Source organism: Takifugu rubripes, chromosome 22 (genome assembly GCF_901000725.2).
Source record: "Takifugu rubripes chromosome 22, fTakRub1.2, whole genome shotgun sequence".
NCBI classification, from domain to species: Eukaryota; Metazoa; Chordata; class Actinopteri; order Tetraodontiformes; family Tetraodontidae; genus Takifugu; species Takifugu rubripes.
Genome location: NC_042306.1, coordinates 10,941,777 through 10,961,749, shown reverse-complemented (window position 1 = coordinate 10,961,749; position 19,973 = coordinate 10,941,777). Strand labels below are relative to the sequence as shown.

Genomic DNA, 19,973 nt, shown 5'->3' with positions numbered 1-19,973 from the left:
CAACAGAAAGTAGAGAGCTAGACTTGTTAACCTGCGATGCTCCCCATCGCCTGTTGCCACGCAGCTTTTTTTTTTACATAAAGGTGAGGAACATGTTGCTATAGCGACCGCAATGTAGCTGTTTTCTACTGAACCACTTCACTGAGGCAATATGTTAACAGCAATATCAGCATGTCATGCTAATGGTTACAGGTGCACGCTGCACATTTCTGTGTGCACATAATCACAGGCTGTGGTTATATCGAGGTGAGAGTGTTCACGTCGGTGTGATTGTGAACTTTTTCCTCACTTTGCCCCTCCCTCAGGTTAAATACCTGGTTTTTTTAAACACACCTGCACCCATAAACACTGGGACTCCTGCTGCAGCATCCACCATCTCAGGTTACACACACACACACACACACACACACACACACACACACACACACGTGTACGGAGCTCATGATGAGGTAAAGGTGCTTAGTGAGGCTGTCCCGTGGGGTTTACAGCACTGCTGGACAGGAGAAGACATCAATTACTGCTTATTGAGGGTAATCAATACACTGATCAGCAGGAGTAAAGGATATGTTTAAAGCCTCTCTGTGTGTTTATGCTTTCACCATAAGTGTAAGTTTTATTGAGAAATGGAGTGAAGACACCACAAAGGGGAATGCAACTTAGATGTTACGATGTCATCAGCGCGCTGACTGACAGCTCGGCTTTGGTTCTGTTTTTCCACCTCAGCAACGTCAAGTCAGAGCATTAAGTTGCACCTCAGCCTGGCCGCAAATGTGTCAGCTCCTGAGCAATCGGGGATGTCACATGTGTAAAACAGGGGCAGAGACAGGCAAGCAAAGGCCAAATCAGCCACCTAAACTCTGGCTAATGTGTCCAACCTGCTAAAACTGAGACTGACTGCTTCCCCTGTTTCCTGCTGAGCTTACCTAACTGCGTGTGGGTGTCTGTGCATGCAGGTATTTATCAGTAACCTGCGGCTATGTCTGTTATAATCACACACACACACACACCCTTCCACTCAGCTCGCTATGACACACCCTCGCATGAGTGTGCCTTACGCAGAGCTGCACCTTTAAGAGCCGTTGTAGGGCCGTGGTCAGGATTGCTGATGAATGAGTGTGCCCTCAAGTGTACCCATGTCATGTTGACTTTGGTTTTTTGGCCCCCCGCCATCCTGCAAGCCTTGAGATTAATTACCTGCTTTAATCTTCTGTGATAAACACACCCATTTAGGCCATTTTTTTTTTTGTATTTTGGTCATTATTACTGCCTGTTGAAGGTGCTTCTGCTGCCTGACAACCGTTCTCTTAATGGACTCGGCCCAACTGTTATTGTGCGTACGGAGCGTTGACCTCCATTTCCCCAAAGGACATCGTGGGAATGCAAGGAGGTGATGCTGATGGGCTGTGTGTGGTGTTCCCTGATGTTTGAACCCGAAGTGTAGGAAATGTCTGGTTTATCAGTTGTATTCAGCTTTAGTCACGCATTAAAATAATAAATTCGATGCCAACACATTTTCTGACCTGTTGATTGAACCTCTGGCAGCTGAATGGACATTTCTTGTTGTTGTTCTGGTCTTCACTGGCGTTTATGAGGCACATTCCTCCTCTGCCCTTTTCAAAGTCCAGCCATATTTCTGCCTTTTCTACTGTACGTGGGCAGCGTCTGTCGCCCTCTCTGAGCACCCTGTTTCTCAGTCGTGCACACAAAGCCCGCGTTGTCTGCTGAGCTGCCGGGTTGCGAGGACAGTCTTTGGGGTCAGTCTCATGGAATGCCTTTAAAATGTTGTGAAAGAGCGTGCATGTGTGTGTGTGTGTCCCTCGTCTTCTGGCTCCATCTGACTCATCTAAGAAGTCGGGACGGAGCCCAAATTGCATGGTGATGGTGCACAGGAGATCACCAGCCTGAACTCTGACTCATTTATGGTCCAATTACTGCAAAAAACGAAAAACAATTATTCATCAGATTCCCTTATAATCTCTGAAGCTAAATTCTGTAAGAAACTAGTGCACGTTATGCTTTATATCAAGCAGTATCCTTAAATGTTCTTTTGAAAACAGAAGATATTGGTAGTTTGGATAAAATTCCTTTCCAAATTGAACTATACAAACGTAGAATGCTTCCATACTGGTGTTTAGAGAATAGATCTTTTTTGTCGAACCACAACTCTAAATGAATGCTTCCAAGCTAAAACCTGAAATTTTCAGAAGCCCTCCGCTTAATTTACAAAGACAACAGTAATATCCAGCGCCTCCAGTCATATCTGAGGTGTGGTAGCGTGGTGTGCCAACTGGGAGGCCACTGGGAGGAGCAGCTGCACCAAAGTGGTCCACCGTGCGCCCTCCCGCAGACAGTCCGGGACATTCAGCAGCTCTCAGGGAAGCTCCAGAGTTTTTGTTTCTTTCTTTTGGACTTGATCTGGAGCCACGGAAGTCAGGATGGTCCCTGGACTCCCGCTACTGGCCGTCTTGGTCTCGACGTGTTGCGCCTTTAACCTGGACACCGAGAATGTGGTGCGCAAGACGAGCGGCGATCCCGACAGCCTGTTCGGCTTCTCCATGGCCATGCACCGGCAGCTCCAACCGGAGGACAAAACCATGTGAGAGCCGAGCTTTCTTGTTGTCACATGATACGACAGCGGGCGCCATTTAAATGTGATCAGAAGTCGGGAGATTGTGGGAGCGGGGAGCTCAGGTGTGTCGCAGGTATTTGAAATCTGAGCCAAGCGTTATTTCTGCGCCGATGGGGCTGTTAATCTTTCATTTACCACAGGGTTACTCATTTGAGAGCCTGTGTTGGAAGGCAGAACTTTTCCGGGTGTGTTTTTGTGGGAAAATAGGAGTTTTGGGGATTAAAAGCGCGACAGTGAATAATCGCTGACGTTTTTATGGCCAATTCTTCAGCTGAGGTTTGTCCTCTGGTAAAAGGGTAGCTGCCATCCAGTGGAGACTGGTTTAAAGCCCCTTGTTATTAACTGACTTAGGGTCAGCGGAGCAGCTATAAATGCAAATTTACCGGTAGGGAAAGAGCGTTTGTAAGCAAAGGGCAGGGAGAACCTCTTCTTACCATTTCTGAGGGATTTATTCCTTCAGATCCAGATTTCTCCAACTGGATCCCCGTGTATTGAGTGTCCCATAAATGATCCAGTCAAAATGAGATATGGTTTTATTCTGGTTTTATGATCCTCTCTTTCCCACCAGTAAAATGATCAAAAATGTGTCATAGAACTGATGGAACATAGGTACGATTCCATTAAACATGGGGTGATGCGCGCTTAAATAAACTGTCCCGTTGCCTTCAAATGACGATAAACCGCTTTCCCTGCAGGCGGAGGGCAGATTGGAGCAGGACTCCAAACCAGTGGTGTGTTGTTCTGTAGGTAGAACCTGATCCACACCCACAGCAAGATCTTTTACAGTTTTATGGCCCAGTTATCAAACAACTGTTGGTCCGTAACCTTCCGCGCGGAGGTTAAACACTGCTGGTAAAGGTTGTTTACTACTGCGCGCACACCTTTGTAATTTTGTCTTTGTGAGCATTTTCTTAGACCTAATGCATTCCCCAGCTCCTAACCCTCACTAACCCCCGAGTAGAACGAGCACTTTGGTGCTCAATATGTAGCGCGCACACACACACACACACACACACACACACACACACACACACACACACACACACACACACACACACAGTTTGTGTCCTGCTAGCCTCTGCAGCGCCCGTGGTGCAAGTATGAATGTGTGCGTGCATGTTTGATCAGAGCACCGTGTTTGTTCTGAGAGGGACTGCGCGCACGCAGTCGCTGCAGAGGAGGAATGTCCCTCTCGGTGTTGAGCGCGCACGCTCGCGTGTCTAGTGTGTTTGCAGTGGTGCCGATGCGCGTCGTACGTGCACACTGAGGCACCGCCGGGCTGTCAGTCACCTGGAAGTGGGATACATTCAGAACCCCGAGGCGCAGCCGAGAGTGAATAGACAAAAAGTTATTCATTCGTCGCTTGTGTTGCCTTCTTCTCCTCCCCGATGGGCGTGCACGGTGACTCACTGCCACTTGCATGCACTGCCAACCTTTATCCGCTTCAATGTTTTTCAGCGCTTTTCGTGCCCTCTGGGGGTTAAGAGGTGCATGTACCTACAGGAGAAGGCTGAGCTGATGTGAGCCGGCATGTGCGCAGCATTCCAGGAGTGACCGTGATGGAGGAAGGTGCCTGCCTGCGGATCTGAAGGAGGAAAATTTTGTGTTTATTGCTAAAGAATAAAGTGGGGGTGTAGGAATAGATCACTGAAATACCAATAGAATACGTTAGATAAGGGCGTTAAATGGTGTCTTCTGTGTAGAAAGTATGAAGGAGAGAAGCAGACTGTAGTTTATGGCAGACAGACTCCCCACCTCCATTCCTTTCAGGTGAGCTGAGGTTATCCAACATCAAACAGGAGCAACGGGAACCCCTCCAAAGAAACAGATGAAAGTAAAAGGAATGGGGAGAGGAGCATAAATCGGTGGAACATCTGGGCGCGGAACAGAAACAGTTATATTTAGCGAGCAGGTGGAAGGAGAATATCTCTGATAGGACACAAACACACTTCTCCACACACACATGCTCTACCGAGCATGAACTCCTCCTGTCAGCACGTGCCTGTTATCACAGCCTCTGCTTTTTAGTCTCCTCCGTCACTTGTGCTCTTGATGAAGTTCCCTTCTCTGCCCACACCGGGATTAACCTCAACTCTGCATCCTGAATGTTTGTGTGGATCTGCAGAGGCTTTGTGCTCCAGCTGAAACTAGGTTTGCCTGATCCCGTCTGGTGAACGCGGTGCTTCGTTAACTTTGTAGGTCATCAGACGGAGACAAAACTGCTTTGGGAGCACGCAGACAGACAGGAAGCCTGTCACAAATGTCCAACGTGGCAAAACGGCAGGTTCAAGGACGGCAGGGAGTGGCATTCCTGTTTGTCCCTGCGACACAAAGGCTACCTCTGTGTGCATGTGGAAAGAGGAGAGAAAACCACCTCCAGACGACCAGAACAGCAATTTTAAAAGGGTCTTTGAGTGAGTCCAACAATGAGGACATGGAACATCAGTTTTGGGGTGAACGCGCATCTTTGTGGATGAATGCGGCCCCTTTGTTTCGAAGTACAAATGTCAGGCTGGTCCACAGCTGCAGCGTGCACATGCTCATCCTTCGCCTGGGTCTCTGTTGCAGACTGCTGGTCGGTGCCCCGAGAGCCAAGGCTTTGAGGGGACAAAAATCTGCTGTGACCGGAGGGTTGTACCGCTGTGACATGAACAGGAACGACTGCTCCAGGATTGACTTTGACAACTCAGGTGAGGTTCCCGCCAACACCTGTGCATTTTTTCCAGCAGATGTTGGGGTCCTAACTCCTGGATTTTTGTGTAGAGGACCAAACCAGAGAAAGCAAAGAAAGGCAGTGGATGGGAGTGTCAGTCAGCAGCCAGGGGCCAGGAGGCAAGGTTATGGTAAGACAGACGTCAGAAATCTGGCTCTCTTTCAAGCTCATTAGCTTCATATCTCAAAAATGTTTTGTATTTTAAAGACAAATACCATCTTCTCAGTGATATCATAAGGCTGTAATTGTAATACCATGTTGTCCCGTTGCTTTCTGCACCAGACCTGCGCCCATCGCTACCAGCGCCGGAGCAACGTGAACAGCGGCATCGAATCACGGGATATTACCGGCCGCTGCTACGTGTTCAGTCAGGACCTGACCATCAATCCGGACTCCAGTGAAGACGGAGGCGAATGGCACTTCTGCGAGAGTCGGCCCCGCGGCCACGAGATGTTCGGATCCTGCCAGCAGGGCCTCGCCGCCATCTTCGACAAGGATTACCACTACTTCATCTTTGGAGCTCCTGGAGCCTACGATTGGAAGGGTTAGATGGGGCGTAGACGCACAGTGCATGATAGAATTACATCAGCTTGAACCACCACTTGCTCTCCCTCAGGTTTGGTACGTTTGGAACAGAACAATGACACTTTGTTAGAGATGGGCATCTTTGATGATGGTCCTTTTGAAGTGGGAGATGAGAGGAAAAAGGACCCCGCTTTGGCCCCTACTCCTCCCAACAGCTACCTGGGTAAGCCATAAAAAGCCGGTTTGCTCCCATTGCAGGCCACCCTGTGCTGACTTTTCCTTTAATTTCCAGGCTTCTCACTGGACACAGGGAAGCGTCTAGTCAAGCAGAACCAGTTGACGGTGGTGGCGGGAGCCCCCAGGGCGCACCACAGTGGTGAGGTGGTGTTATTGAGAAAAGGCGGGGACACGAGCTCCATTCTGGAAAAAGACTACATCCTTGAAGGGGAAGGCCTGGCCTCCTCTTTTGGCTATGCTCTGGCAGTGCTGGACCTGAACGGCGACAGGTGAGAGACGCATGGTGCACGGAGTTGCCCCCCTCTGTCGTACTGTCCTTAATACGGCCATGCTTTTGTTTGTCAGGTGGGAGGATCTAGTGGTGGGAGCGCCTCAGTACTTTGAGAAAGAGGGACAGATCGGGGGAGCTGTTTACGTTTACGTCAACAACGCGGGAATGTGGGACAAAGTGACTCCCGTTAGAATAGACGGACCACAGGACTCCATGTTTGGCCTGGCCGTGGCAAACCTGGGCGACATCAATCAGGATGGTTTCCATGGTAAAGCTGGAAAGCTTGTGCTACTCTTGGTTGGTCTTTATGGAGGTTTTTAAAATGCTTCTATTTTTGGATGTCAGATTTTGCTGTGGGAGCCCCAAATGACAATCAGGGTTCAGGAAAAGTTTTCATCTATCATGGATCCAAGACTGGACTCAAGTCTAAGAAAGCTGGACAGGTATGGTGGAAAAACCGTAGAATATTCGGCTTTATTGGATCGCAATCTGGTCAGTTCAGAAGGGCTCTCCGTCTCACTCCAGGTTCTGCCCGCAATGCCTGGTGTCAAAATGTTTGGCTACTCTTTGGCAAGCAACATGGACTTGGACGAGAACTCCTACCCTGACCTTGCCGTCGGATCCCTCTCCGACGCCGTGTTTGTGTACAGGTGAGAGAACAGGTGTGTTTTTCCCAATGCTCATCTCCGATCAGGAAAGGCCGCTCACCAGGCCTCTTTCCTCCCAGGGCCCGTCCTGTCATTAATATCAAGAAGGATATCCAGCTCTCGACGAGGGAAATCGACCTCACCAAAAAGAACTGCGGCAACACATTCTGGTACAATCGCTCATCACCTTTGCCTTTATTTTCTTCCGCCGGTGTTGCGTCTGACTTTTGACCTTTCGCAGTCTCAACGTGAAGGCATGCTTCAGCTACTCTGCCAACCCCAAGAGCTACTCTCCACGTCTAAGTAAGATGCCGTGCCTCTTCGTTCCAATTGTATCCATTATGGGGAGTGTAATGCCGTGTGATTCTCCTTGCTCTGTGTAGCGGTTGCGTACTCCCTAGAGGCCGATGCTGAAAACAGGAAGAAGGGCCTGAAGTCCAGAGCGGTCTTTACTGGGGGTTCTACAAACAGCTACGACTCCAAGGGGACCATCGTATTGGCCAGCCAAGGAAAAGAAGAATGCATCAATCGTCAGCTCTCCATACAGGTAGCAACTCTGAAGAGGTATTTCCCCGGTCATGGGTCGCTACAGGTGCAACACAATGCTGTGTGATGCAGGAAAACATCAAGGACAAGCTGAGCGGGATCCCCATCGACGTGTCCGTGGAAATCCAGGAAGCCAAGCGCAAACGCAGACAGAGCTCGTTTCCTCAGCTGCCGCCGGTGCTGGACGCCAACGAGAAAAACACGGTTCGATCCATGGTGAGCGCACGTGCAGATGACCAAAACCCCAATATTCAGATGCGGATGTTTGCAGATGACCACAATGTTTACATTTAAAAAGAGGAACAAGGAATTAAATGATAGCAGTAAATATGATTAGCTAAAATTAATAAATAGAAATAAACATCATAATCAAGGTTTGAATGAATATAAAACAGTTAAAATATTTAATTGTGTGCCTGTGTATTTTTCCTCTTAGGTGCCTTTCCGAAAAGAGGGCTGTGGCAACGACAACATATGTCAGAGCAATTTAAAGCTGACCTATCGCTATGGTTACAGGACAGCTGACGACAAAACTTTTGTTCCACTTGAACTGTAAAAAAACCCTTGTTATTCCTATTATTTCTTTTCTGGCAGTTCTTGTGAAAATCGTGGTTTATTGTTACATTCCACTGTTGCTGTTAAAGAGAGAATAACATGCCCGTGATCAAGCTGAGCAACCAGAAGGACCTCGCCTTGGAGGTCAGGGCCACCAACTTGAATGGCGACGACGCGTACGAAGCCTCCGTGGTGGCCTTCTTCCAGCAGTCTCTCACCTACTCCACTTTCACCGTCTCTCCGGATGTGAGCCCTGCGTCCCCCTTGACGTTTTCTCCTGCTCGTGTCCCAGATTGTCCTGACTGGAGTTTGTTTGTGATTCCAGAAGCACCCGGTAACTTGTACAGCTAATAAGAACGGTTCCTTTGTCAACTGTGAGCTTGGAAATCCCTTTAAACGAAACTCAGAGGTGAGATCACGCAGCACTCATCCGTTCACACCCACCAGCTCTGTCTGAACACCCGTCTTCTTCTGTCTATCTAGGCGATTTTCTATATCATAATGGGCACAGCTGGGATTTCTCTCGACACCTCAGAAGTGGAGGTTGAACTCAAGCTTGAGACGTACGCCTTTTATTCCACGTTACATGAAATATCTCTTAACGCTTATGAAATGTTTAATACGTGTCCTGAACTCCTCCCTCTCAGAACGAGCGATCAGAAGGCATTAGAGCCCGTTAAAGCCAAGGCGACGGTGGCCATTTTGCTGCAGCTCTCTGTCTCGGGGTGAGTAGAAAAGAAACACATGTGTGACAACACAAACGCCCAGATTCCTGCTAACAAATCTCTGCTGGTTTCCCCAGACAAGCTGTTCCATCTCAGGCCTACTTCTATGGAAAGGTCAAAGGTGAGGAGGCCATTAAGACGGAGAGTGAAATTGGGAGTGCCATCACGCATCAGTTCAGAGTGAGTACAGGGAAGGCTCTTGTTCACCTTTGTGTTAGTGAACGCTCTCAGGTGTCGAATGAATACCAGTTCCATCAAGCTGGTCTTATCTCAATCTGTAGATAATAAATCTGGGAAAGCGCCTGACAGAAGGCGCTACCCTGGAGATCGACTGGCCAAAGGAGACGGCGAATGAGAAGTGGCTGCTCTACCTGATGAAGATCAGCTCTTCGGGAGTGGAACACATAAATTGCTCTCCGAAAGGGGAGGTCAACCCTCGTAACAAGGTCGGGGAGACGCCTTTGCTGTCTGCACATTCACTTTTTCCGAGGAAACAGATGCACTTAAATACACTGACATAAAAGGCTGACGTAAATGCTTCAATTCTTCCTAAAGGAACCAAAGAGGAGTAAAAGAGCAGCAAGAAACAACCAGGAACGTGACAAAGGCATCATTTCCCGCTTCACCGATGAGAAATCTAAAACTTTGGTATGTACGATGCTGCCGCTTTGACTGTCATGTCTGATCTGACCTTGTTGAGTAACTGAGCTGTTCACAACAGTCCTGCGACCAGGGGGCAAAATGCGTGAAGATAAAGTGCCCCCTGCGGGGCATGGACAGTAATGCAGTCATCACCTTCCACTCTCGTATATGGAACAGCACCTTCATCGAGGTAAAGGAGAAAAAGAGTGTTTCCTTAAAGAAGGGCTCGAATTAGTCGGCTTTTCTCTTTCTAAACAGGACTATTCCAAATTACATCATGTGGTGGTGATAGTGAAGGCCTCTCTGAACGTGAACACGTCCAGGAACATGGTGCTGAACAAAGCAGAGACACAAGTGAGCGCTAAGCATCTGCCACTAATCCCATCCCCAAGTTCTTGGTTCTGAAGCCCCGCGGCTACGTGTATTCCCATAGGTGAGGCTGACGGTGTTCCCAGAGAGGCGTGAAGCCCAGTACGGGGGGGTGCCGTGGTGGATCATCGTTCTGACCATCCTCCTGGTCCTGCTATTGTTGGCCCTGCTGGCGTTCCTTCTCTGGAAGGTAAGAACGCAGAGGAACCCTTACTCTGCTAATTAAACCACAAGCAACCCGTGTATGACATCACTGAGGGAACAGCTGCAGATGTACGTTAACGGCGATGACGCGCCTTCTCACGGTTTGCCTCTCCTCAGTGTGGCGTCTTTGAGAAAAAGAATAACGAGGATACGACAGATAAAGAGAGACTGACAACCAATGCCTAAACAAACAGGGTAAACTTAACTGACCTGCTTTGAATGGGTGAAACCTTTTTTTGTCTGGTGCTGCTTTCTGGCATTCACTGACCAGTTCTCGTGCTGGTCTGAAGGCCGACTGATCCTTTCTAAAGAGCTTACGACTAAAGTGGTCATCACAGATGGTTCTGTGCAGAACCTTTTGAGTTTAACTGCATGGCCGGTGGAGGTGATGGCTGAACCTGTAGTACCTGCTTCCAGTGTCCATGAAAGTTAGTCCAACTGCTCAGCTTTTCCAGTTTCTTTCACTCATACTGTACCTGTGGGTTTCTCCGTTTTGCATCCACGGCAGCAGCTCCTGGATTGTCTTGTATTTACTATTAAACTCATCTTCGTCCTGTCTTTCGCTCCAGACTGACAAACTTCCCACATTTCCTTTTCCTCCAGATATCTTTAAAGCAGCGTTTTCCTCCTCTCCCTCTGCAGGGTGGCTTTTTCAAGCGAGCCAGACACGAAGACACGGTTCCCAGTTACAGCGCCGTCCGCATCAGGAGGGAAAAGCGAGGAATGCTGCCTGGGAATGACAATTGGAAAAACCTGCAAAAGAAGAACTGGATGGCAACCTGGCACGACAAAGATTACTACTCTTAACTGCCACCTTTACTTGGACGTTCCATAACCTGTTTTGTTCCGACCCGACTTCATCAAACCTTCTGCTCGACGTTCTGAGCTTAAATCTACAGACATCTGGAGAAGGTGCGTTCCAGTGTGGGAGGTGTTCCCGCACGACACTTGTCAGCTTTTCTTTGTACCACTGATTGGTGCGTTTTTGTACTATTTTTGTATTTATTCTTCATGAAGACTTCTTTTTTACATGCTCAACAGGCCAAAGATGCAGGCTGTGCAAACACTGCCATGTTTTTAGCAAACTGAAACAAGAATTCACTAATTTGTCAGCATTTTACCGCCCAAGGTGCCTCTGGATGTATATTTAAAGAGAAACTTGTTTTGTAAATATATCCTCACACCAATGCGGAATTTCCATTATTCTCCGTCTGTAAAATAAAGTGTGAGGGTGAATAAAGGGTTCCCATTTTTACATGTTTCTTGTGGTTGTTCAAGGAGGCGTTTAAAACAGTTTAAAGATTAAAACATTTATTAACACATAAAAAGCATTTACAGCAAAAGCCAGGGTGCATTCTTAAATAATGTTATTGCAAATACATTTAAAAAAAAAACACATTAAAAGAACAGCCGTTCACCGACATGTACTGTGATATGATTGCTTTGGGGCTGCAGTCAAACGCTTCTTTTCGTTTAAAAAACCAAAACAGTACTGTGGCCTACATGATAACTATTGAACTGGGTCTGTTTGGAGACGATTTAGTCAAATATTAAATTACTTTAAGTGCATTATGTGTGTTGAAACAAACGCGTGTCGCTGCTGGTGGTTCGCCCTGACATCACCTCTACAGGATGGACTCGGTCCTTACGGTTTTACCGCTCCGTCGGGCTTCTCTTACGCACTTCCCCTCCAGCATCATCTTCGCCTTGTTCTTATCTTCACCTTCCAAAACCACATTCTTGTCCTTCTCCTGTTCCTGTTTGAGCCTCTTCTCCTCCATTTTCTTTATCTCCTTCAGCTTCTTTTTGAGGACTGACCGGTCGCTGTGGCTGCAGACCCCCAGAGCCTGATGGCACAAGTTTAAATCTGACATTGTTCATTTAAAGTATTTAATTCATGCAATTATCAATAGCAGTATCTTTAACATCCAAAGTATAATCAATGGGAAATACAGTGTGAAACATATCGGTGATTCTATTAACCATACCGGGAATGCTACTCTGCATTTAGCAACATGCAGTTTCAATTCTAATCAGCATTAAAGCTTCCTAAGATAGGTGTCATTTGAGTTTGAGGCGATAATTAGTCTTGAAATACATCTTTTAATGGTCTAAAATGAGAAGAAAGTAAGTAAACTTGTACATTTTGTTGACTGACCTTGAGTTTTTCACCGTCCAAGCTGAGCAGCTGCGTCCCATCCACCCCTCTGGCAGTGAATTCTGTGGCGTACTGGTCCATGTTCATGGAGACCAACCAAAGACACACCTGCTGGATGTCCCACTCCAAGATGGGTCGGCTCTGCCATAGGTTGTTGTTGACAGTGGGAACTGGGTCACTGTCCAATGTCTGAGAGGACACAGGAGAAATTAGAGGAAACCTCTAAAAGATGAGAGCAGGGAGGCAGCAGGTGGAGAGCACAGAGACAGAGACAGGTCCAGCAGGTTAAAAAAAAGGAGGGACAAGGGAAGGAAAGGACAGACTCACCTCAGAGGAGGAGAAAGTAAAAGTGTGAGAGTGTCCAGAGAGGGAGGGATCAGAGGCATGACCCGCCATGCTGGAGCTGCACACAGGCGAGCCAATACTCTGAAAGTAAGGGAAAAATAGGCTGCCTACACGCTGCTGTACTGTAGGTGACAGCAAACACAGCAAGTGTTTCTCTCAGCTGTGATTTTGGCATCATCTCGGTGTCATTATAGTTGCGGTATTTATATTCAAATCTGGGGTTTGCAGTAGTCCCACTTCTTTGGGGAGAAGTATATCCCCACCTTCTTACCTGATCTCTTCTCCCTGTGGTGGTCAAGTAGGGCAAACTGCTGCTGGACACAGAGCGAAGTCTTTCCCTGTCGCCCTCCGCTACTTTCTCCCTCCCCCGTTCACTGAACCAAGGAAACGGCAGGCAGGACGGCACTGAGGAGACCGAACCCGACGGAGAAATCCCAGCAGGCAGATCTAGGAGTTCACCGCTGGTAGACACCCTGAGAAGTAGTGGTTTAAAAAATAAACAGTGAAAATACACAAAAAGTGGACACCACTGGATGATTGGCAGGCTATCACACCTCTTGTTCATGGAGTATTTGCGAAGCTTCTCACTTCTCTTTTTGCTGAGAGACTTGCGAAGACCACTGGGGGGGAAAAAAAAAAAATCATCAAGATCAGGAAAAGTACACAAAACTGTTGATTTCAAAAGTTAATGTGTATGTTTAACTGTCGGGAGAGATGACCACAAATTTGCTTTGAAATTTAGGCAAAATGTGTAAAAGTAGTATCTCTCGCCATCCTTGAACCCATCCTAAATAGCTGGAGATGGATGATTAATGCTGTTCTCATTAGGGATTTAAAAATTAAATCCATTGATAGAAAATCTGGGTCGTTCTGTCTGATGACCTAATTTATGTACAATATATGGCTGAATCTGGACATGAAGTGAAATAACCTCAGATCAAAAATCCTTCAGCAGGTACCAGATGTGACGATTCTTTCAGGCAATTCCAAGAAGCAACAGCAAAAATTTGTTCACCTGAAATCTGGAAATTTCCTTTTGGACTTCCTGGATTCGGAAGATTTCCAGGATGAGGGAGTCGTTTCCGTAATGTAGACGGGCGGGGTAACGAAGGAGCTGGCGGGAGGTTGTGGGCTGAGGGCTGAAACAGATGAGGTGCTCGACATCTCGCCTCTGCTGCTTGTATGGGCCGGTGCTGAAGCCGACACTAACGGGCTCTCCTGACTGTCATTTTCCTTAAGAGCGCCAGGAGGACACATGACAGCAAGAGGTACAGTGTGGAACTGTAAATTTTTCCTCAGCAGCGCCACTTCCTACCTGCTTTCTAAAGCTCTCTCTCAGTTTGTCTCGGGACGGTGGGTGGCGCTTGGATTTCTGGGCCAGCTGAGCTCTGGCTATTTGAGCACTGGAGTCTAGACGCCCCGTATCAGGAACTGGAATATACCAATCTGGACCTGAGGACAAACATTTTACATCTGTGCCTTTTCACATTAGCATTTTAGCCACAGTCAAAGGGACACACGGAGAACACTCTAGATTACCTGTAACCAACTGGTCGGCAGAATGGTTCCTTCTTCCTGGCTCCCCCTTCTCCAGCTGTGCTAACTAAGATAAATGGTGTAAAGCAGTGAATACCTGAAACATGGCAGCCTCGGTAAAGCAAACCCACACAGGGTTGAGAAGCCTCCTCTCACCTGGGTTTGCAGCCGTTCGACAGTTTCTCTGTGCAGTTTCTCCCTCTCCTCCATCTCTTGCCTTAGATCAGCTTCTCTTTTACTCCTCTCCTCCTCTCTTGACAAATAAAATCATTTATATAAAGTATGATGGTGGACTCACAGTTGCAGAACTTGAGAAATGATCAGGTAAATACCTGCCCTGGTATTCTCTAACCAGTCTCTTAGCTTTGCTGTATTTGATCTCCAGGCTCTCCGTTTGGCTCTGGGCATCAGACAATCTCTGGCTTACAACCCTGCACAGAGTCTGGGCCTCCTGCCAGTACCTGATGTTAAGAGTGAGGGGTGGAAATGCCCTTTCAGCCATTTTAATTCCTCAGCACTGTTAGAATTCCATCTCGCCGATCTTTCAGTGAGATAAGCTCACATACTTCAGAGTGTGTGTGGTTTACGCGTTTCTGATATACAAGACGGGTGCCATACTTCTCTATTTTGTCAACTTTTTCTGCTTCATCCTCCACTCTTTGAACCAGCTCGTTCCTCTGGCTCTCCCAGCAGGCCTGCTGCTCCTCCCATGCCTTCAACTTTGCAGGCACACAGAAGAAAATAGATTAAATGTCTATAAAAAGCTCTTAGATAAGCTGTTGTTTGTCACGTTCAAACCACTGAACTTCCAACGCTTTCTTAAGAAAAAAAAAAAAGCACCAACCCAGTTATGTCACAGTAGTGACCACTTGGAGGCATAAAAATATACATATATGAATAATCCTGGAATGTGTCCGTGTCCCAGTAATGCTCCATTCCAAGTCCTCACACATGCAGTTAAATGGGTCGAATGGGTCTGAATGTGGATGCAAAGGTGAAGAGAGCACACTTCTGGGTTTGTGTGTAGGAGAGAGAGCTCCATCTTGGCGGAGTGACCTACCTTTCCTCTTGCCTGGTGAAGCTGGGACGCTGCGCTGCGTAGTTTTAACTGAAGCTGGAGAGACAAGAGACAGAAATGCGATGGAATACAGAATCAATGCAATTTCCATACTCTATATGCTGCCTGGATGTCCAAGACTATCAAATACCTGCTGGTATTTCTGGCAGAGCTGGTAGTTCTCAAGGCTGGACAGAGCAGCAACGTCCTCATCTTCATCATCTTCATCATCTTCCTCAACCACCTCTGACACGTTACAGATGAAATTGTTTCTGTTCTCCTCTCCCATCTTCATGCACACAGAAAGCAGCGCGATCACACCAGGTGGAACTGTCAAAGCTGCCGATACTTCACCGTCGCTACAGACGCTGCACCTTTCTGGACGTTTTATCCAACTCCAGGCTTTCGTCGATCAGCCGCGCCACCTCACTCTCCACCCCCTCCTTCTCTCGGCCAATCAAAAACCTGCCCAAACAAGCAGGATCAAAACTAAACATTATAGTCCCATTTTTAGAAAATTGCTCACATCCAAAGTCAATTTTTTTGTGAATTTATTTATTAGAAAGCATGAATACAACGTTATAAAATTGCTAAACTAAAGGAAGAAGACGGCTTACTTCACCAGGCCTGACGTGTTCTTCAGCACAGTGGCTGCAAAAATCTGGGAGACTCCCACCAGACTCACCCCATCCACCTCCACTATCTGGTCATTCACCAGTATCCTGAGACACGCACAGAGCATAGGAAAGCAATCTCCATCATTAGAACCACACTGACCTCTGACCTGCAGGGAACAAGGAGGGGGGGGCTGTAAAGCACCTTCCATCTATGTCTGTTGCTCCTCCTTTAGTAACCGTTTTGACAAAGATCCCCAGTTTTTCCAGGCCCTGATCGGCTCCGACCCCCATTCCTATGATACTGATGCCCAGACCCTGATCGCCCTTTTTTATCTCCACTGGAAACACGTCCATCCGCTCCACCCTCTTTTCCAGCTCAAATTCTGCCGAGGCCAACACGGGGTCAATGTCCTCATTGTGGCGTTCGTAGTCTGTGTTGGAATAAGTGCAATACACCTGAAAGACAATATTTTAATAAATAAAGCACAAAGATAATAATACATGTTAAATTTATTTTATTTACCTTAATTGGGGCTGTTGAGAACTTGACCTTTCTCCCAGAAATCAATGCTGGATCCTCATCAACCTCTTCAGGCACACCGGGAATTTCCTCATATTCCAGTGAAAGGTGACGCTCTGCATGCACGCAGCTTTCACCCTCCTGTCTGGGTGGTGTTGAAGGCTCTGGATGAAGGCTGTGGGAGTCCTGCTCATTCTCTGCCCCGTCGCCGCCTGACAATCCTGTCAGGTCATCTTCTCGAGCCACTTCCTCACCCGAATGCCCGTCTTCCTGCTCACTAGCCTCATCTTGCGTCACTTCTCTCTCACTCGCACTTTCTCCTGCCCCACTTTCGTTCTCTCTGCTTTCTCCTGCTTCTGTCGCCGTTTCTGTCCCTTCAGTGGACCCTTTGCTCCATCCCATCCATTCCTCACTGACATGCCAATACTCGCCTCCATCGTGTTCCCCATCGGACTCCGTTTCACGTGACGACTCCTGGTGCTCCTCAAAGTGAACCATCGGGTTACTCTCACCTGCCCTTAGCTCTTCGCCATTTTCCATGCTTGACTCTTCAAAAACATCATCCACTAGGTCCTGTTCGCCTTCTCCAGCGACTGTGTTTGCACTCTTTCCATGCTTGGCTTCAGGCATGTTTTCAGTCTCCTGCACCTTTTCTTCTTCATTTTCATCACTTTCCGAAGACTCATTCTTCACATCAACTAGTTCCGCTCTCAGTGGGTCCTCCGGGGCCAAGCACAAGTCCAGACTTATGCTTCCTCTATCTTCACGCGCTCCTTGACTGCCTTCATTGAGATTGTAAGATGCATCGGGACCGTCCATTGTAGAGGTTTTGTGGTGACCCGTCAATGAGGCCTGAACATCAACCTTTGGTAAAGAAATATTTTTGCTGGATTGATCGTGGCTATGAGACGTTGCCTGACCAACAGCTCCTCTCCACTCTTTCTCCTCCGCTTTTCCGTCTGTCATCTCTTTGCTCCCCCGACCTGTGCCTTTGGAAACACTCCCGCCACCATCTTCCCACTCCATCACCCTAGTCTCAAACAATTTCCTCGTTACGGAAAATTTCTGAGCCAGGGCAGCTCTGTCGACGTCCACTTTCTCCTCTGATCTGGATGATCTGTCTTGAAGACATGATTCTGCTGAAATATTTGCCACGGCGGAGCTGACAAATGGACGTATGGAGCCACAGAAAGGTGATGCATGGGCCCGTTGGCTAAGATTATAGGGAGAAATAATGGGCGTGGAGCCAGAACTCAGTGCTAGACCGCCATCTTGTTTCATCTGCTGGCTGTCCATTTGCAGGAAGATGTTCTCTCTGATTTTGGTCCCCCTGGTGCTGGGAACCCTCCCTCTGCTGGAGGGACTGCTGGTGTGAGACAGGGGATCAGACAGGCTGGTTAGCAGATTGTTGGAATGGGCACACGTGGTCTTGGTCCCAGTGTGTAGACTGATCCCAGTATCAAATGAACATTTTATAGCATGGAAGTCAGATTTGTAGGTAATCCGGTGAGGAGAGGCACTTCGGCCTTTGCTCTCTGTTCGCATCATTTGGGACTCCACGTTTATCTGTAAAGAGAAAAGGAAGGAAGAATGTCACGATAAAAGCACTTTGGCAAACATACATGGGCAAAGTTTGACATGATAAATGATTTACATACCTTTGTCAATGGCACCAATAAAGCAATAATATGTAGATTGTAGAGCTGGTGCTTTAAGAGGTTTGATGACAGCAGGTGGCAAACTTCATTGTCAAAAGGACTTTTTCATTCTGAATCACCAAATAAAGAAAAGGTCAAGTATTTGACAAAATACAAATTCAACGATGTAATCTTGCAAACAACAGAGGTGGGGTTAATTAGAAATCAATACAGAATCAATCTAAAAAGTGGCATAACAGGAGGTTCAGCGAAGAAAATATAGTTAAAATCAGCAAATGCCAGTCTCAGTACTCACAGAGATGAGGAGAGATTCGCAAAACTGGGGGAATTACTGGAAGAACACGACCAATCGGGCGTTTTCACCCACATCTAATTGCAATCAGCGCGTTTCTGAGAGAACTCCTTCCTTTAGGGACAATGATGCCTTCACTGACTGACGGAAACGAACCAATAATAGCGCGACTAAATTCTACTTTGGACAACGCGCAGATAATTTTTGTTTGTCTCAGTTATTTTCCTTTTAAACAAACACATATAAACATTTCGTAGGTTTACGACATTTCCTTTTCTTCTTAATATAACAAAAATAATTATTTGACAATTACAACGTTCTTGGCTTTACTTTAATTTTACTTTAATTTTAACTATAGCCTGTGGTACACTATACTGAAGCCCTGTGTATATTTTTAAACCTATGTTTCTATGAATATTATATTTAGCAGGACTACTTGCGACTCTGCTGGTTATTTAAAAAAGAGTTTTACGACAGTTACTGAACACAACACGTCTAAACCAACCATGCCCCCAGTGCGCGCGCAGTTTAAAGGTCGCGAGAACTGTAGGACGCCATTATAGTGCTTTAAAAACTCCAAACCGGAGAAATTCTGATAAATACGCAGTAACATTTCACTCTACGGCTTCATCTTACCACAGTGCCGCTTGTGTTCTGTCAGCCAGTGCTGACGGCTCCCTCGCTGTGATAAATAGAAACAGATGGCGACTCATGTCTCTAAATTCTGTAAGTGGATTATCTTACAATAATCCTGTGTAAACTAACTCTATAACCATGAAACACTGGCGGCGAGCAGGTAGCAGCACAGGGTCGTGCTCGCCTAGAACACTGATGCTACGTATATTAATAATTCCAAAAATATGGATCACTATTTTCCATTTAATGCTTTTACAGTGAATGACGGTGAAAACACCTGAAATAGTTGAGGACATTTATCATAATAGGCAGCTATTATAATCATGAACTTATTCACAAATCTGCTGTGGACCATTACAATATCTTGTAATACAATTAAAGCTACCTACCTTTACCTGTCTTCCAGCTTTCTTCTCACTGTTGCCTCTGCAACAGTGGTATTCCTACATTTAAAGGTAAGCTTTGTGTTAATATTCATCTCTATGTGTGATGCAGTCATGCAGACATCCCACTTTACCTGTCCGTGTGTGTTAAAAGACACCAGCGAAGCATCACCTGCTGGTGCTCATATGTGCGCCTACCTACCCATGGGTGATGATGCCAGCGGGTCAGTCTGCAGTCTGTCTGTGATGCTGGCTTTGAATGGCAGAAGGACTGGACTGAATCGGAGCGGACCGATTCATGCAGAGCCGAAGAATGGTTCTGGCTACCGTGACCTGGATCTGACGCCGTCGTCCCAGGTGGCACTGGGACCTAGTTGATATAAATACTAACCAATCACAAAAGCCACGTTCTGAATGAGGCTAGGCAAATTGAGAGTGGAGGAGAGGGGATGACAGGAGGGAGGGAAAGGGAATAGAAGTAGAGGTGAAAAATGACAGCGATGCCAAAGTGGGTGGCACAGATTAGTTGGGGGAGACAAAGAAGAGAGAAGGAGATTTTGATCTGGAATGGCACGTGAGAAGATTGTTGCTGTCATCATAGTGATAGACAAGCAAAACATTAATAGTTAGGGGGGAAGTACCTACTCGGATTTAGCAATATAAGACACATGGTCATGTTTTCATTTGCTCAGATTAATTGGGCATTAG

General features: G+C 46.9%; 2 protein-coding genes across 5 annotated transcripts; one reads left to right on the top strand and one right to left on the bottom strand.

The window, feature by feature from the left end:
- The first annotated feature begins 2,307 nt into the window (after positions 1 to 2,307).
- On the top strand, positions 2,308 to 11,316 carry LOC101069789 (integrin alpha-6-like). Of its 2 annotated transcripts, XM_011616523.2 has the most exons (26): positions 2,309 to 2,596; positions 5,198 to 5,319; positions 5,393 to 5,472; positions 5,625 to 5,886; positions 5,959 to 6,090; positions 6,160 to 6,373; positions 6,450 to 6,643; positions 6,721 to 6,818; positions 6,901 to 7,025; positions 7,103 to 7,192; positions 7,264 to 7,325; positions 7,406 to 7,569; positions 7,641 to 7,784; positions 8,005 to 8,120; positions 8,213 to 8,369; positions 8,449 to 8,532; positions 8,607 to 8,686; positions 8,771 to 8,848; positions 8,926 to 9,028; positions 9,130 to 9,294; positions 9,404 to 9,496; positions 9,570 to 9,680; positions 9,749 to 9,844; positions 9,924 to 10,049; positions 10,181 to 10,258; positions 10,706 to 10,844. In XM_011616523.2, exons 1-25 carry the CDS (start codon positions 2,436 to 2,438, stop codon positions 10,247 to 10,249), a joined length of 3,126 nt encoding a protein of 1,041 aa, XP_011614825.2. In that variant the 5' UTR covers positions 2,309 to 2,435; the 3' UTR covers positions 10,250 to 10,258; positions 10,706 to 10,844. The 2 variants fall into 2 exon arrangements, with proteins under 2 accessions (XP_029686286.1, XP_011614825.2); XM_029830426.1 differs by lacking the exon at positions 10,181 to 10,258 and having other exon boundaries at positions 2,308 to 2,596; positions 10,706 to 11,316.
- A 41-nt stretch (positions 11,317 to 11,357) lies between these two features.
- Positions 11,358 to 18,379, bottom strand: LOC101070018 (neurabin-1-like). Of its 3 annotated transcripts, none has more exons than XM_029830424.1 (19): positions 18,250 to 18,379; positions 17,955 to 18,064; positions 16,300 to 17,862; positions 15,979 to 16,232; positions 15,777 to 15,881; positions 15,534 to 15,624; positions 15,311 to 15,448; positions 15,163 to 15,216; positions 14,721 to 14,821; positions 14,435 to 14,563; positions 14,259 to 14,355; positions 14,106 to 14,169; positions 13,882 to 14,039; positions 13,582 to 13,799; positions 13,121 to 13,186; positions 12,838 to 13,039; positions 12,549 to 12,647; positions 12,222 to 12,410; positions 11,358 to 11,910 (listed from the first exon to the last, which is right to left on the bottom strand). In XM_029830424.1, exons 3-19 carry the CDS (start codon positions 17,842 to 17,844, stop codon positions 11,689 to 11,691), a joined length of 3,732 nt encoding a protein of 1,243 aa, XP_029686284.1. In that variant the 5' UTR covers positions 17,845 to 17,862; positions 17,955 to 18,064; positions 18,250 to 18,379; the 3' UTR covers positions 11,358 to 11,688. The 3 variants fall into 3 exon arrangements, with proteins under 3 accessions (XP_029686284.1, XP_029686285.1, XP_011614826.2); XM_029830425.1 differs by having other exon boundaries at positions 13,882 to 14,018; XM_011616524.2 differs by lacking the exon at positions 12,549 to 12,647.
- Positions 18,380 to 19,973: the final 1,594 nt, after the last annotated feature.

Coding starts and splice junctions, on each gene's coding strand:
- LOC101069789 (XM_029830426.1), top strand. CDS start 2,436: ATGGTCCCTGGACTCCCGCTACTGGCCGTCTTGGTCTCGACGTGTTGC. Junction 8,533..8,606: donor CCTTTAAACGAAACTCAGAG/GTGAGATCACGC, acceptor CTGTCTATCTAG/GCGATTTTCTATATCATAAT. Junction 9,845..9,923: donor TGAACAAAGCAGAGACACAA/GTGAGCGCTAAG, acceptor GTATTCCCATAG/GTGAGGCTGACGGTGTTCCC.
- LOC101070018 (XM_029830424.1), bottom strand. CDS start 17,844: ATGATGCGAACAGAGAGCAAAGGCCGAAGTGCCTCTCCTCACCGGATT. Junction 14,564..14,720: donor AAAGTTGACAAAATAGAGAA/GTATGGCACCCG, acceptor TCTTAACATCAG/GTACTGGCAGGAGGCCCAGA. Junction 14,170..14,258: donor TCGAACGGCTGCAAACCCAG/GTGAGAGGAGGC, acceptor CATTTATCTTAG/TTAGCACAGCTGGAGAAGGG.